At 51.6% G+C, this 15,292-nt stretch overlaps 1 protein-coding gene and 1 pseudogene across 3 annotated transcripts in view; one reads left to right on the plus strand and one right to left on the minus strand.

Annotated features, from left to right (window-relative positions):
* GNB1 (G protein subunit beta 1) overlaps positions 1–15,292 on the minus strand; it is a 66,163-nt gene that overhangs the window by 16,257 nt on the left and 34,614 nt on the right. For all 3 annotated transcript variants that reach the window (XM_039876891.1, XM_039876890.1, XM_039876892.1), the window contains exons 3-5: positions 7,851–7,953; positions 4,101–4,139; positions 1,387–1,493 (exon numbers count right to left, since the gene is read on the minus strand). In XM_039876891.1, the coding sequence (XP_039732825.1) occupies positions 1,387–1,493; positions 4,101–4,139; positions 7,851–7,907 (203 nt within the window). In that variant the 5' untranslated portion in view covers positions 7,908–7,953. The remainder of the gene's footprint in view (positions 1–1,386; positions 1,494–4,100; positions 4,140–7,850; positions 7,954–15,292) is intronic.
* Positions 3,066–3,184, plus strand: LOC120614136 (uncharacterized; annotated as a pseudogene).

Genomic DNA, 15,292 nt, shown 5'->3' on the forward strand with positions numbered 1-15,292 from the left:
CCTCGCCTCACCCACTGGGGCTTGGCCTGTAGCTCCCAGTCACCCTCCCGGGCACAGGTGATGGGTCACAGGTGAGAAGCCTTCCAGAGCCCCCTGGAGCCTGGCTGCTGTGGGCGCACACATGGCTCATGGAGCCAAGACAGCCACTAGCCTCTGCGTACTTCTCCAAGTACCGGGCTCCGAATACTGCTCCACGTACCGGGTTCTGAGAACCGGGTTCCGATTACCGGGCTCCTGAGTATCGGGTTCCCAGCACCAGCCTCTGAGTACTGCTCTGAGTACTGGGTTCCTGAGTACCAGGCTCCGAGTACTGGGCTCTGAGCACAGCCTGGCTACAGCGCCGTCCAGCAAATGTACTGTCTGATCAGGACACTGATGCTCCCACAAATGGAGGAAAAGCCCTGGAGGTGAGATACTGTTTGATCAGATCTACTTTTGATAGCAACTCTGAGATGGAGTAAGAAGAGCGTTTTCCTCTATTCCCTTTTCCATTCTTCCTGACGACTGCCCTCGTTAAAATGACCTAAGCTCATCTGCATCTGAAACTGCACGGGACACCGTGCACAGCAGACCAAAGGTACAATCTTTTGTTCTGCAGCTTTTCACAGTCTAAGGCAGACAATTTCATGAACAGAGAAAACCAATCTGGAAATTCCTGACAAGCATGAAAAAACTGCTACCCAGAGAAAGCATCGGAAGAATCCTGTGTTAGGTGCTTGAAAGACCACGTTAGAGTCACAAAGTTGCACAGCTGTCATTTCGACACTTGGGCAGAAAGCGCAGACGAGATGGACTCTGCGGCAGCGTCTGAAAGAAGGCGAAGGCTCGAGCAGGTTTCACCTGGCAACGCTGCAGGTTACGGGGAAAGGGGCGGGGACAGGGAAGGCAGGGGAGGACCCAGCGCACCACGGACACAAGCCGAGCCACCGGAGGGCAGAGGTCCGAACAGGAGGCAGAATTTAAAGCCGAAGCGACGAGCCCATGCCTGAGCCGGTGGATAAAAGGGAGAGGCAGAGGCCGGGGGGAGAGGGTGGAGGCGCAGCTGAGGCGTGAAGAAAAGAGCAGCAGACCCACGCCAGGCCCCTGGGACGCGCGGTCGCCGTTCTAAGGCTCAATGCGCTCATCCTCCTGGCACGGGGGCACGGCACAGGGCAGGCTTTAGGAGCCCTGCGCCGGGGCACCGCAGGGTCAGCCAAGCAGCCAGGAGGGACAGGCTGGGAAGCCGAGGCCCAGCATGGGGGGCGGGGCCCACAGGCGCGCACTGTGCAGCTGGGAGAACGAGACGGGCCGGGGGCTCAGAGCTCGGTGGGCGCTGGCCGGGGCGGTGAAGGGATGACTGTGTCCCATCCGCCCAGACACACGCTGCGACCTGCTCGTGCCACACACCTGGAGTCCGTGCCCCAGTGCATGGCGTAGATCTTGGCCAGGTGCCCCCTCAGCGTTCTCCTGGTGCGCATCTGGATTCTTCCCACTGGGTCGATGTTGTTCGTGATCTTAAAAACAAAAGTCACTGCAAATTAACACAGGGACGAGATCGCCCACTCCCCGTGAGGTTTCCGCTCCATCCTGCGCTCCCTGCGCCAGCCCGACGGCAGCGCCCACTGTCATGGCCGTGCTGCTCACCGTGGTGGCTCACCCGGTCCCACGAGTCACCAGCCGCTCCCCACTGGGACCTCTCCTGCCCCGTGGCGCGCCCCTCCTCTTCCTTCCGTGATCCCCCAGACGCTGCCTCTTGGGTCGTTCGCACCACCCGTCCCTGCCACGTGCCCGTTGGGGCAGAGCGTGTGCCACACTCAGGGCCAGCCCGCAGGGCACAGCCTCCTCTTCCTGCGCCCTCCCTCGTCCCACGAACTGCTCACTCCCTCGGGCCCAGCCACTCCCAACCCTGCCAGTCCTCCCGGTTGTCACAGGCTTCCTTCCTCCCGGATGACAGCCGGGTCTAGCGCACGCTTCGCGCATCGCTACGCGGCCCTGTGCTCCTGCTCTCCACGGCCATTGGGCCGCGTGCCAACCCGACAGCAGCCACCACCTGCTCGGTATCACCGCTGCGCCCGGCACAAAGCTACAGGCAAACCCACCACCTCACCCCCGCCTAGCAGCCCCGACGCATGAATGGTCTGGGCTTGACAAATGCAGTGAGTCTATCACAATAATGGGTTTTAAAAAATGTGCCCTCCTTCCTCGAAAAACTGAGAATTGAGCAATCCCTCTACTGGGTGTTTACCCCAAAGGCTTGAAAACCCATATCCAAGAAGGTATTTGCACACTGATGTTCATAGCAGCATTATTCACCATGGCCAGGGCATGGAAGCGACCGAACTGTCCTACGATAGGCGACTGGGTAAAGCAGCTATGGTTCGTGTATACAATGGAATATGAGTCAGCCATAAGAAGAGATGAAATACTGCCATTTGTGACAACATGGATGGACCTCGAGATATTCATGCTAAGCGAAATAAGCCAGACAGAAAAAGCTGAAAATCACATGAAAATCCCACTTGCGTGTGGGACATAAACCTAAAAGCAATGAATGAGCAGGACAGACAGACCGAGACTCTCAAACGCGGACTACAGGCTAGTGGTTACCAGAGGACTATAGACTGGTGGTTACTAGTGAGGTGGGGGATGAGCGGGGAGGTAGATGGGGTAAAGGGGGTCAAATATACGGTTTGGGGGAGGGTGAAGTGGGTAAAGGGGATCAAATATATGGTAGCTGAAAGAAACTGGACTTTGGGTGGTAAACGCACAATAGAATATACAGATGTCAAATAATAATGTACACCTGAAAATTACCTAACTGTATTAACCAATGTTACCCCAATAAACTTAATTAAAAAAAAAAGTGTCCTCCAAAGTGTACCTGAGAGTTCAAATTCAGGTAACGCTACACAGCTTCTCTTTAACTCACTGTGTAACCTCAAAGTACGTCCCCTAAAGCGTTCGGACGCTGGAAAAACTTTAATCATTCTCGGAAGAAATGCTTTCTCTTTCACATTTGTTTGATTTAGACAGAAATATTAACTTTTTTAAGGAGATGAAATTCACCGTTTACAGTGCACACATTCATCTATGGCCACGCCACCCTGAACAAGCCCGATCCCGTCTGATCTCGGAAGCTAAGCAGGCTCGGGCCTGGTTAATACTTGGATGGGAGACCACCTAGGAAGACTGGGTGCTGTAGGTGTAAAAAAAATAAATAAATAACGGATTGCAAGTTGACAAGGTCCTTGCAATCTGTGAGGTCAACCAAGGGTCGCCTCGCCTGAAAAATAAATAAAATAAAATAAAAACTAAAATAAATAAAATAGAATGTAAATAAATAAATAAAGTACACACGGTCACGCTGTATGCTGTCACCTCTCCCTGGCTCCAAACCCCTCCTGTCCGCAGAGGAGGCCTCATCCCCAAAGCGCTCTCGCCCCGTGCGCCAACGCCGGCTGGCGCCTGGCGCGGTCGTCCCCGTCTCTGGTTCCCCGACCCCGCATGCCCTGTGCGAAGGGGATCGCACGACATGTGACCTCTGGCGTCTGGCCCCTCTCACTCCGCGTGTTTCTGAGGTTCATCCGTGTTGTGGAGAGCGTCAGTAACCACATCTGTTCTGTGACTGAGTGACTGTCCCTCATATTTAGCACAACGCGTTCCCCCACTCGTGGGAGTTTCGGTTGCTTCCAGCCCCTGGCTGCGGTGGCTCGTGCTGCTAAGGACACGTGTGTGGGTGTGCTGCGTGGGCGCCGGCTTTCGGTTCTTCTGGGTGTGTGTCTAGGAACCGCTGGGGCACAATTGAGGTTTAACATTTTGAGCATCTGCTTGACTCGGTTTTAGAAACGTTCTGAGGCAGAGTTTTTAAGGAGAGGACCTTCGGGAACTGCGTTTTAAGACTATAAGGACACTCTACAACGCTGACCCAACAAGCCCTTATTTAAAGCGTAAGAGAAACCTACGATTCTTCTTTAAAGGCACCCCTCCCCTCCACCCGACACGAGCGGCTTCGGGAGGACGCGCCCAGGCGCTGCTGTCCTGCCTCGGTGTGCCAAAGCACGGGCGCAGTGGCACTGTCCCACGCGTCCCGGGGGCAGACGACCGCGCGAAGTGATGCCTACCTGAGAGAGAGTTGCATCTGCACACGCTTTTCTAGCATCCTAGAAACAACAAAGGTAAGAGGAGATCAGTGACGTTTCGGACGCGCTGGGCCCCAGGTCCTCATGCCAAGGTTCACAGCAGGAGCGGGATGTGGCGCGTGCAGCGCTCACTCGTCCCCTGCCCTTCCAACCCCGCAGCACGGAGCCCGCAAACTCCAGCCCACACCGCAGAGCTCACCCAACACAGAGAACGTGTTAACGCTCCAATACGTCCCAGGCCTGCACACTGCCTGGTCTCATGAGCACAACGCCCTGGTGACCCCAGAAACACAGCCCAGACAGGGAGGAACCCAGAACGGGCGTCGCCTCTGCCAGCTCGCTGTCTTACAGCCCAGCAGCTGTGGGCCCAGAAGATACCCATGCTCCGACCCAAACTGTCCCCCTGGACTGCCAACCTGGGGCTGCTCCCAAGCCCAGCAGTCACGCGTGTGGAGCTGCTTGCGAAGGAGCCAGGGGTCTAGGGAGACGTTTGTCGGTCTAGTGTCTCACCCCCTTTCTCACCCACGAAGTGACCTTGGGAAGCGGGGAAGCACTGCAGAGGAGCACGCTAAAGCTAGAGAACGCCTCCTCGTCCCTAAGCAATCAAGTTACTAAAAAATAAAATGCTGCAATCCCAAATTAGTATATATGTTTTACAAATAGAAAGCATACGTTATAAATGAAAATTACATGATAGCTTTAAAAGCATCGAAGTCTGAGTGTAGAAATAACTTCCAAGAAAATTATGACAATTTCTAATGAGAAAAGTGGTTCCGTTATGTAGTCACCTGACCGCCTGCTTTCCCGGGGCGGCTGGCCACACAACGGCCTTTGCGCCCACCCAGGCGTGCGTGCGGGTGTCACCACCGTCCAGCGGCCACCACCTTACTGCTGATTACTTTTATCTCATGAAGCTCTGGGGATACTTACCAAGAGCACAGAAATATATTCGCAGAGATTGTTATCACAACGCACCAAAATCTAGATTCCAACTGCAATTTCAATTGTGCGATTAAATGTCTTTCTGCTTAATTAACGCTGCTTAATTGTATAATTAAAACATAAAATAACATGTAACCAAGTACTTCTACAGCAGCATCTAAATCTGGGGGAAAAGCGTCGGGGAGGGGAAGACCCAGAGTGGCAGGTCTTTCATCAATGAATTCCACGTGGCGAGTGTTGAGCTTCATATTAATTTCTGAATACCTGGTTTGTTGATGCTATCTGTGGCTTTTAACTTTAAGAAAGAAAAATGAGAAATTTTTAAATGGAAAAAATAAACCATGGGACTTAAGGAACTTCACCCTGGCTGGTGTCTAAAAATTAAAAATGGGGTCCATCATGCACCATGTGACAGACGGTGGTAACACTGCTGCTGAGCACTCAGCGCAGCCTTCGCCCCAGCCCCCAGCCCCCAGCCCCCCAGCCCCCCAGCCCCACGCCCCACTGGGCAGGCAGCACGCACGTGTATCCTGGGGGCGTCGTTTAGTGCGAAGGCCTCTGTCTTGTTTGTGATGAAAAGTGTCACTGAGGGGAACAGGTCACCTTTTCTGTCGCCTTGAACCAGAGGAATACATCCAAACCACAAACCAGTCAGCTCCTCATCCTGTCGGACGTGTGTCAAACACAGACCGAGGCGTGCGAGGCCTCACCCTGCTCAGGCCACAGCGAAAGTCCCGACTCTGCTCAGCCACTGCATGGCCACGCTTGGGCCCTCATCGCAGTGAGTTCTGCTCATTTGCACGGGTCAGCACAGTCACTTTGTAACTTATGCACCTGTACGCTTCACAGTGTCTTTCTTAACTCATCGGGTCCCGTGAATTTAAGACATGCCATGCTTTACTCAGCATTCCTCTGAGAGTTCACGTTTCCTCACAAATTGACCAAGAGACGACGAGACTGTCCTCTGGGGTCTGTCAGCTGAAAACAGATCTAAGAGAGGAAACGGCCCCTCCCAGGCTCACTGACCGCTTCCTGTTCACTGTGCCCTGCATTCTTTAAGAAGCATGTATTCTGTGGGCAACCAGGAAAAAAAGGGTGTCGTCCCTCTCCTTCTGAAAGGAAGTCTCCCCTCCCTGTCGTGTGATGGGCCCCAGCAGCCCCTGCCGTCCCACACTGTGCCTGCGCCCAGGACAGAGCCCGTGCGGGTGGCTGTGGGCCGGGCAGCACGGCCGCTCTCCCTGGAGCCGGTCCCAAGGGGAGCCATGAGCCACCAGACACACACACACAGTCCATGTGACTGCAGCAGGCACTTAAATGGAAGAGACCCATGAATTCTCAAGACTCAGTGTGAACGGAGAGTGTACAATGACGACAACACCTATCAAGCGCATGCTGGAATGAATGCAGACACGCTGGTACAGGTCATCTGTTAAAAATTAATCTATCCGTTTCCTTTTACATTTTCAAATTTCACCTGTGGCCCATGGGACAGCCCTGTCCCCAAGGAGAACTGCCCTGCATGCACTTTACAGTGTGACTGGATCTGAAAAATGAGAAGAGATGTCACACTGCCCGCTGTTCCCTCAGCATGGCTGTCTTCCGCCTGCGCCACGCAAGCCATCGGCCAGGGACGGAGGTCTGAATCCACTGTCTATGGCCCATGACTGAAAAACAACTCATAGTTGTAGAAAAAAAATTCTGATTTCCACGTTCTGGAGAGTGGATAGACATTAAACAAGTCTGATCGGAGCAAATAAAAATATTAAGTTTTCCTTATTTTTATTGAGTGTATCAGATCTTTTAAATGGTAAAAGTTGAAATTCTTAGAGTAAAAGGGTATTTGGTTTCCTCTTTGGCTGCAGACCTCATATAATCCCATCGTCTATTCTCGAGTTTACGAAAAAGCTGGCTAAAAGGACGACGACGCTTCTTTCTCCAATCGCCACTAGGCTTTCTGAACATATCCACTGTTGACAGGAAAATAGTTAGACTCCATCGTTACAGTGAACTCAAAAACGTTTAAACACGGGTTGAAAAGCAGCATTCCGAAGGGTGGCAAAGCCATATGGAGGACCCAAAGGCGCCAGAGAGAAGCTCCTCGTCGTGCGGACACGGCCCCCGACACGTGCGGAGGGCGCCGGGGCTTCGATTCTGGAAAGCCCGCCTCCTCCCTCACCTCCTCGTCTGAGAACAGAAACGTCTGCTCATGTATCATGCTTCTTGAGAACCGCTCAGGGGCGGCACTGCCCTGCGAACCTGGAGGAGGGCAGATTAACCCATGAGGCCTCCTCCCCGCGTCCCGTCGAAGTCCCGGGTTCAGCGGGGACCGACTCCGGGAACGCTACTCCTTGCGCAGGGCGGCCGGACCGAGCACGCCTGTTTCACCTTCCATTAGACGTATCTGCTCCATCGAACGGCCTAGCAAAAGCTGGAGACCCTAACGCCATCCCAGAGGAACATGTCTTTTCAAAGAGAAGAACAAACCAGGTACACCGAAAATACCTAACGGTCACAGGGGACGGAGGCAGACGCCACACTGTGACCAGAACACTGTCCCAAAGTTAAGAAAAAAGTACAGAAAAATGTTTAACATTTTATACATACTCAAATAACGATATGCTAGGAACAAAATCCTGAAAGTAATGGACTGGCCACGCATCCGGATCTGTACTCAGTAAATTTCAGTCCAAAACACTGCAGTCACTCTGTAACCCACCGTTCATAAAACAAATAACAGCTGACCTACAATCCAAAGAATTAGTAAAACTAAACACACATGCAGCTACGTACTCTGATTTGGTTTTTAAGCTGCTCCGCCTCCTGCCGTAACTGGTCAAGTTCACTCATCTTCTGATCTTAGCGCTGTCCAATGCTGCCTCGAAGAATCGGGGATCTGAAACGAATGCAAGCGCAAAAAACCCATGAACGATGGCCGAGTAATCGATGAAGGTGAGAAAAGGAACTAGGTTCTGAGAGCTGCGGCTTCACTGTGGTCAGCGCGCTGGAGCACTCATCGAGTTACGAAGGCCCACCAAGGCCTGGGCCGGCAAAATCTAGCGACTGCCATCCACGAGCTCTGTGCAGCGACATGTATACTGGATGCCTCAAAAGATGGGGGTGGGTTGAAAAGGAAAAACCCGTCAGGAAGCATTTTCCACGATGGGCCTGAGGCCGACACTGAGAACAGCTCTCACGTGCAAGCCCAGGGGCACGAGGTCAGGAAACGGGTCCGTGGCAACCTGGCTGCACGCGGTACGTCAAGCCACACCAATGATCTTGAACCCGCCACTGCCCAGACGTCAGAATGATCACACAGCAATTCCCAAAGGACTTGCCAGGACTCTGGTTCAGGGGCAACTTGCTCTCCCACCAAAATAGACCCCGGGATCCCCAGCAGACGCGGACCTACCACCGAATCCTTACAGGTACCGGCCCAGTCGGGCCCAGTACAAACAGCCGGCCGCCCACTCCGGACACACAGCCTCATGAGACAGCACTCCTGAAATCAGAGCCAAAACAAAACCGCCCTGTTCAACGAGAGCCTGATTTCCCCGAAGGAGTCTCATAACTGGGGGCTGCATTTCTGGCCAGGAGCATGGCTGTCAAGTCGGTCATAAATATGACCAACACATCACAAAGCTGGAGCTATAATTACTGACATCTTTCAACTACTTAAGAATACAATTGGCTCCCACATGCAAACACGGCTTACGCCAGGGCCTCCATTTCCTATGCAAATACACTGCAGAAAAATTTTCCATCACAGATTTTGTGTAAAAGTCACAGGGTTAATATGACATACACCAGGTATCTAACTAGCGGCTGTTTATTTTGGGACTGAAACACTGGAGGGAAATTTCACGGATGCCCCACAAGGCGCAGCTGCCAGTGCTCCCACTCTGGTGCCCCTCCCGCAAAGCACTCCAAGTGACTGCGGCGTGGTCGCCGATGGCGACAGGAACCTCATTCCCGACAGAGCGCACATTCGGAGAAGTGAGTTCCCAGCCCTGCTCCCACCTGCACCCGCTGTCTATTCCCGGGAGAAGAGCAAGAAGCTGGCCCACGGCACCCGGGCCTCCGCACACCTGTCCCAGCGGTCCACGAAGGTGACACACAAGGCGACACACGCCGACAGTCTCAGAAATGTTTCTTATCAAAAAGGCTGTTTCGAAAGGCATCGCTTTAAGTGGGTGTTTAGAGCACGCGGGCAGCATGGCTAATGCAGGTCACCTGGGGCCCCCGACACAGGCGCCCGCAGCAAGAGGCTACACCGCACACGCTGCACCCCCCACCCCGGGCTTCTGCAAGGACCGCAACCTGTGAGTGTGACCCCAGCGCAGCAGCGCCGAGCACACAGGGAGCCATCCCTGACATGCCCCGGCCGGCCGGCCCCGCGCGGATCCCCAGGCCCAGCTCTGCAGCCCAAAACCAATGCGAAGAAAACTACAGCTCGTGTTCTGGGAGGCGCTACCTCGTTAGTTTTACTCAACAAACATAACTTCTGATCCTAATATGAACACTAAACAGCTAATTTTTAGTTAAGGGCTAAAAACAACAAGCTCCTTAGGATCTGGGTGAATAGGGAGGACATTCTGAGCAGCTCGGGGATCTCCAGGCTAAGACGCGAATTCCAGTATTAGGTGGAATAACTCTGCAGATCTTAAATATTTCTTTAAATGTCTCTTTCTGCTTTAAGCTAAAGAAATGAAGTTACTGAAAACCTAAGTTATCTTTAAATTGAGCTCAATTAAACTCAGTTACCTCACAAGATTTCAGAATACCAACAACTTGCTAACTTTAATCTTTAGTCACAAGCAAAGAAAACCAAATCAGATCTATTTCCTTCATCAGTAAATGGCATAAATTATTAATACTGCCTTTTGACCACACAGCTCCCTCTATAAGCAGTGTCCACATCTAAGTCTCGATTTAGAGATTCGAAATCTACGTTTACTAATTTGTAAGAAATGGGGCATTCCTACTTCTACCAGCGATAAAAATGTGTCCTCTAAGACCCTATTTAATCTTAAGCTACACAAACGATCTGGTGAGGAAAAGAAACCTATTTAAAGACACTGAAGTTTTTAAAAATTACATTCTTTATTTTCCACGTCAAAGTGGTATTTTCTAAATCGAATCTGGAAAAGAAGTTTTGTGGATGGACTTTCACTGATGAAGAGCTGTCCAGCGTCTCTAGCACGCGGACCTCTCTGTCACCCAGGGGCACTGTCCAGGACCACTGTGATGTGGTATGCGCACAGAGCTACAGGATGGCTCCCTTCACCCTGAGCTATAGGACAGTGAACTGGCCCCACAGGAGGCGCGTGGAGAGACCGGACACCACCACCATCACAGAAAACAGCCACCCCCACGCCCCGTGGACGGCACACAGCACGCTCACTCCAACATCGAGTAGAAATGACAGGGCGCGAAAACCTTTTATTCCCACAAACTAAACGTTCACCCCAAATGCTCTTCTGCGAAGATACAGTAAATGAAATAAACAAGGTACAGAACAGTGTATAAATGATCCTTTTCTTTCTTGCATATAAAAAGAACACACGTCTATGCATGTAAGTAATCTTTTTTTTGTGTATACGTAAGAAAACATTAATAGTGGCTTTTTGGAGAAAGAAATAGTGGGGCAATTTTTATTTTTCACGTTATCATATTTATATATATGTACACACACACACACACACACACACACACACACCCTCCATTAAAAAAATTAACAGGTTATCTGGGCCCTGGAACCAAGAAGCATTCACATTTTTTTCTCTATACTTTTCAGTTAAAAAAGAAAAGCTAATGTTAACTTTTTACCAGATGAATTATTATTTACCAGTAAGAATAATAATGAAAACAATATAAAACCTGGAGAAATGCTTATCGTATGTTAAATGACATTTAGTTTAAAAACGACATTTTAAGACTAATAGCACTTTTAGAATTATTGGTAATATTTTTCTCATTTTCTAATAGTGGCCAAGGAGTTTATATTCCTTTGCTGATAAAACCAGTGTACATTTTAAAAGTCTTACTTACATTTAACTGCTTGTGCCTTTCTCCTCACTATCCTTAGTCCCCCCAAAGCCTTCTGGAAACCCCACCTGTGTCAAAGTCACTGTTAAGCGCTGGCCGCGCTGACTCAGCGCGCTGACCAGTCTAATCCACTAAGACAGGACCTGCTGAGAGCCCCGCCTGCCCTCCATGACCCACATCTGCCACTGGCTTTCGGTCAGAACTCCTGTTTTGGAAACACTTCTTGTGGAAATTTAAGTAACGTAAAAGCCGGTATAGGAAGTGGTCCGCCCCTACTTTAGGCTGCATGCAGCACCTCTGTAAGTCAAAGGGGAGCCTGATTTTTTTATTCAAATGTTTCTCATTTGCAATGCAATGCATGGCGGTCGCTTCATGACAAACGCAGCACCATCTCCCTCCAACCAAGACCCCTGTGTTCCAGGAGTGACCGTCCATGGCCCCCCAGCACCCACGGTTATTAGTCACTAACAATGACGCTCAGGCTGCGGGTTTGTTAATGTATCAACAAATAAATTCGAGTTCTGATTCTGCCGCATATCAGGAAATGTGCCTCTCACCAAATCCCTTTTCAGTCTGGTCTGTTTACTGCAAAATCACAAAGGCGGTCTCTACACGACAGGCTGAAATAAAAATTAAGTGAGGCGATTGGAAAGTGCCCCGTCAGCCTTTTGGTGATTAGAGGGTGAAGCAGACCTTCCAACAGGGCCGAGGGCTCCCCCACACACACGCACATGCACACGGTCTCACGGCCAGCCCCGCATGCCCGCGGACTTCCACTGCGCCGAGCTGACAGCGACAGCGCCTCTGACACGTCCCAGGCCACGGGCAGGCCACGCGCATCCAGCGTTGCATGGGGCGGGGGCGGGGTCTGCTCACTCGCTGGCACGCGAGTGCCGCACCTCATCTCCAAGACAAAGCAGCATTTGGACAGAGAGGAATTTGCACGAGGAATTAAAACCAATTTCATCAGCTCTTCCATTTTTCTGTCATTCCCAAATCCAAGATCATCTCCAAAATGAAGACAGTGCGAATCCAAAGGGCGACAGAGTCCTCCCTCGGTACACACGGTTCTGACAGTATTGTGAGCAACGCAGGGCAGCAGCACAAAGACGCCGCGACCCGCAAGGGGCGTGACTGCTGGAGAGGGCGCCGCGCCACGCTCCGTGCCCCCTGCCCCGGACACCACCCACCACGGCCCTCCCTGTCCTTTAAAGTGATGCGCTGATGTATTTAAGAATGATGGGTCAGCGAGGAGGGGGACGGGTGAGGGCAGGTACCGAGCCAGCCCGGCCCTGAGTGGGGACTGCTCTCGTCTGGTAATAATGGGGCTTCCTTAATGCCACTTGTTAACTTCTGCATATGTGACAATTTTCCATTAAAATCATTTTTTAAAATGTTACCAGACTCTGGATCGTGATTCAAAATCCACATGTACAGACCTTTTAGAGAAAATCAGAAAAATCTGATTTTGGTCTGAGTATCTGATGACACGAAGGAGTTGCTGTTCTTTTGTCTGGTGTCACAATGGGACTAAGAAGATCCTCACCTGACAAATACTTCTTACTTCCCAGTGCAGTAAGCTGGGATTTGCTTTAGGGCACTCCAAGACAGGAAGGAGGGAGTGGGGGAGGTGGTTAAACAAAAGTGGCCAAGTTCTGTAGATGTTGGAGCTGGGTGATTACATAAAATCCTGTGTTTATATGTTTGAACATTCTCAACAAATTTTTTTAAAAATCATTATTTTTTGGTGTTGTGTGAGTACATTACAAGCACGCATTAAATTCGCTATAATCTCTTGGTTTTAAAAGTGTGGGAGCGCAGACAGCCCACGAGCAGGCTGTGTCGTGTGGTGACATTTTTTTCTTCAAGGACAAAGAATCACCCTGCCACTTTAGCTGGCTGTTGAAAAAAGATGCAACCCCAATAATTCCCAAGTTTGTCTGAACAACTGGATGTTGACCTTGGAAGCTTCTATATCCAAAAGTGATAAAAATTAGTATTAAGTTCTGATGACACAGTACCACGAAACCAGCGTTAGCAGATCAAGGCATCCAACGACAGAGTCAGCGGTAACTAGTTTTAGCAGGGGTAACGAGGAGGACTAAGTGGGAGACCCAGGCCCATGTTACACCCTCGTCCGGCTCTGGTTTAACGTATCCAGCAAATTTCTACATTTCTTTTGAAAACTCACATGCCAAAAATGTGACTTCCACTTCCATTTTATTAGGATTACACTACATTTTATTACGATGCGGTGTATTTAAACAGTCTGCCCTCAACATCGAAGATTCTCATGAGATTTTCCTGCTTCTCAATTTCCTGATGCCAATTTTAAGAGAGAACTCACAGCCACTGACGCAGCGAAGTGGTCAGCGGTCAGGTGATGCCCGTACAGGATACTTTCCACTCCCCGCTGATGGACGACGTGGTTCAATTTTAACTTACTGTTCAACCCCGACCAGCATGCATCCCCTAAGGCATTAAGACGATGTAAAAATTTAATCATCCTAAGAGGTAAGTTTATACAACAATCATCTATTAGCTCTGTAAATAAAAAAGTAAGACACGAGAAAACATCTGTACATAAAGTGATATACTTTGGTCCTAAACTGGCCTGACCTCCGGGGCCCTGGCTTACTGTCCACGGGAGAGGGCAGGGGCCTCGCCCCGGTTTACTACCTTCCGAACCTAAAAGGTCCCTGGCCTTTTCACATCAGAACAAAACCTACACAGAGAATTCCTATGCCACCAGCAGCGAAACGCCATTACACTCGAGCTGCATGTGCGGGAACCTGACGTGTCTAGGGGGTTCGGGCTAGAGCCAGACAAGCCCTCGGGAGGGCGCTCGGCCGGCGACGGCTGTCCATCCTGAAGTGAAGGGGGCATACAGGGTCACACGCACCCAAAGGGATCAGCTATCTGACAAAAATCAACCACACTAATTTTATTAACCAATGTTACCTCAATAAAATTCAAAAAAAAAAAACCCACACAAAAAACAAACCACACACATCCGGTAACAGCAGGAAAGCAATCCCACTCCATGGACAGGCTGTAGAGCACACAGCATTTCTGGTGACACAAAAAACAAATGACATCCGTACGGCGCCCCAACCCTGCCCCTGCACAGACGTGCCTGCGAGGCGGCGAGGGCTGTCCCCGTGGATCCCAAAGCTCGCCGACCTGCACGTGCACGTCGCTCATGGGCTGCTACGCAATGTCACGTTTAAAAACTACTATAAAGAACTTCCTTTTCGGAACATGTTAAAGCTAAATCTGATGAGGAAGAAGTACGTTACTGAAAGCTTTCAAAAACTCCCAATTATTCTGTCGTCGTACTAATAATTTAAGACGCGATTTCTTTGATTTAAACGACGAGCACGAATCTGCCCGTTTAGAGCCTCTGTAGCACCGCTGGCGGGGCGACGGGCCGGGGACGACACGACACAGGGAGGGGACACACGGCCGCTCGCTGTGGGCTCCAGGCCCATCCCCGTGGGCAGCCTGCGCAGGAGTGGGCTTGCCTACGATGGCTGTCCCCGCCTCCTTGACACCCAGGGCCGAGCCTTCGCGCCTTGGAGGAGCGCCCCCGCTCGTCGTGGGGGCGGGGGTCGCGCACCTTCTGCCAGCCCCTCTTGTCCCCAGGACGCAGCTCCCTGGCAGTGCTGCTTCCAGAGCGAGGCGCACCAGCTCTCGGGGGAGCCCCTCCACCACCGCACTCAGTCTCCCCGCCCCGCCTCTAAGGACGAGGCTCCTCCCCACCCGAAGGCAACTGCCAAGTGTGTCCGTCTCCCCAGCAGTGGGCCGCGAGCAGAAGTCCAGTCTGAGGTCCGGGGAGCGGCTGGCGCCTCGGGGCTGACGGCGACGTCGGCCTGCGGTGCCCCGACACACGGAAGCCGACAGCCCGGTGCACACGCATCCAGGCACGCGTCCTCCGCACACGGCTCTGCGGCTCTCCCGCCCTGCGGCCCGTTTGCTGTCCGGCCAGGCAGAGGGCCCGGCCCGTGTTCACAGAGCTGGAACCTTCTCCCTGAAACCGGCAGCACTCCTGGCTTCACGCTGCAAACACCTGACTCACCTCACTCACGTCTGTTTACTGAGCACCTTCTATGGACAGAGGACAGTGGTGACAAACAAGCTCCTGCCCTCAGGGACCGGGGTCTAAAAGAATGACTGGCAGGCAAACG

Source organism: Pteropus medius, unplaced genomic scaffold, assembly GCF_902729225.1.
Source record: "Pteropus medius unplaced genomic scaffold, Ma_sr-lr_union100, whole genome shotgun sequence".
Taxonomy (NCBI): Eukaryota; Metazoa; Chordata; class Mammalia; order Chiroptera; family Pteropodidae; genus Pteropus; species Pteropus medius.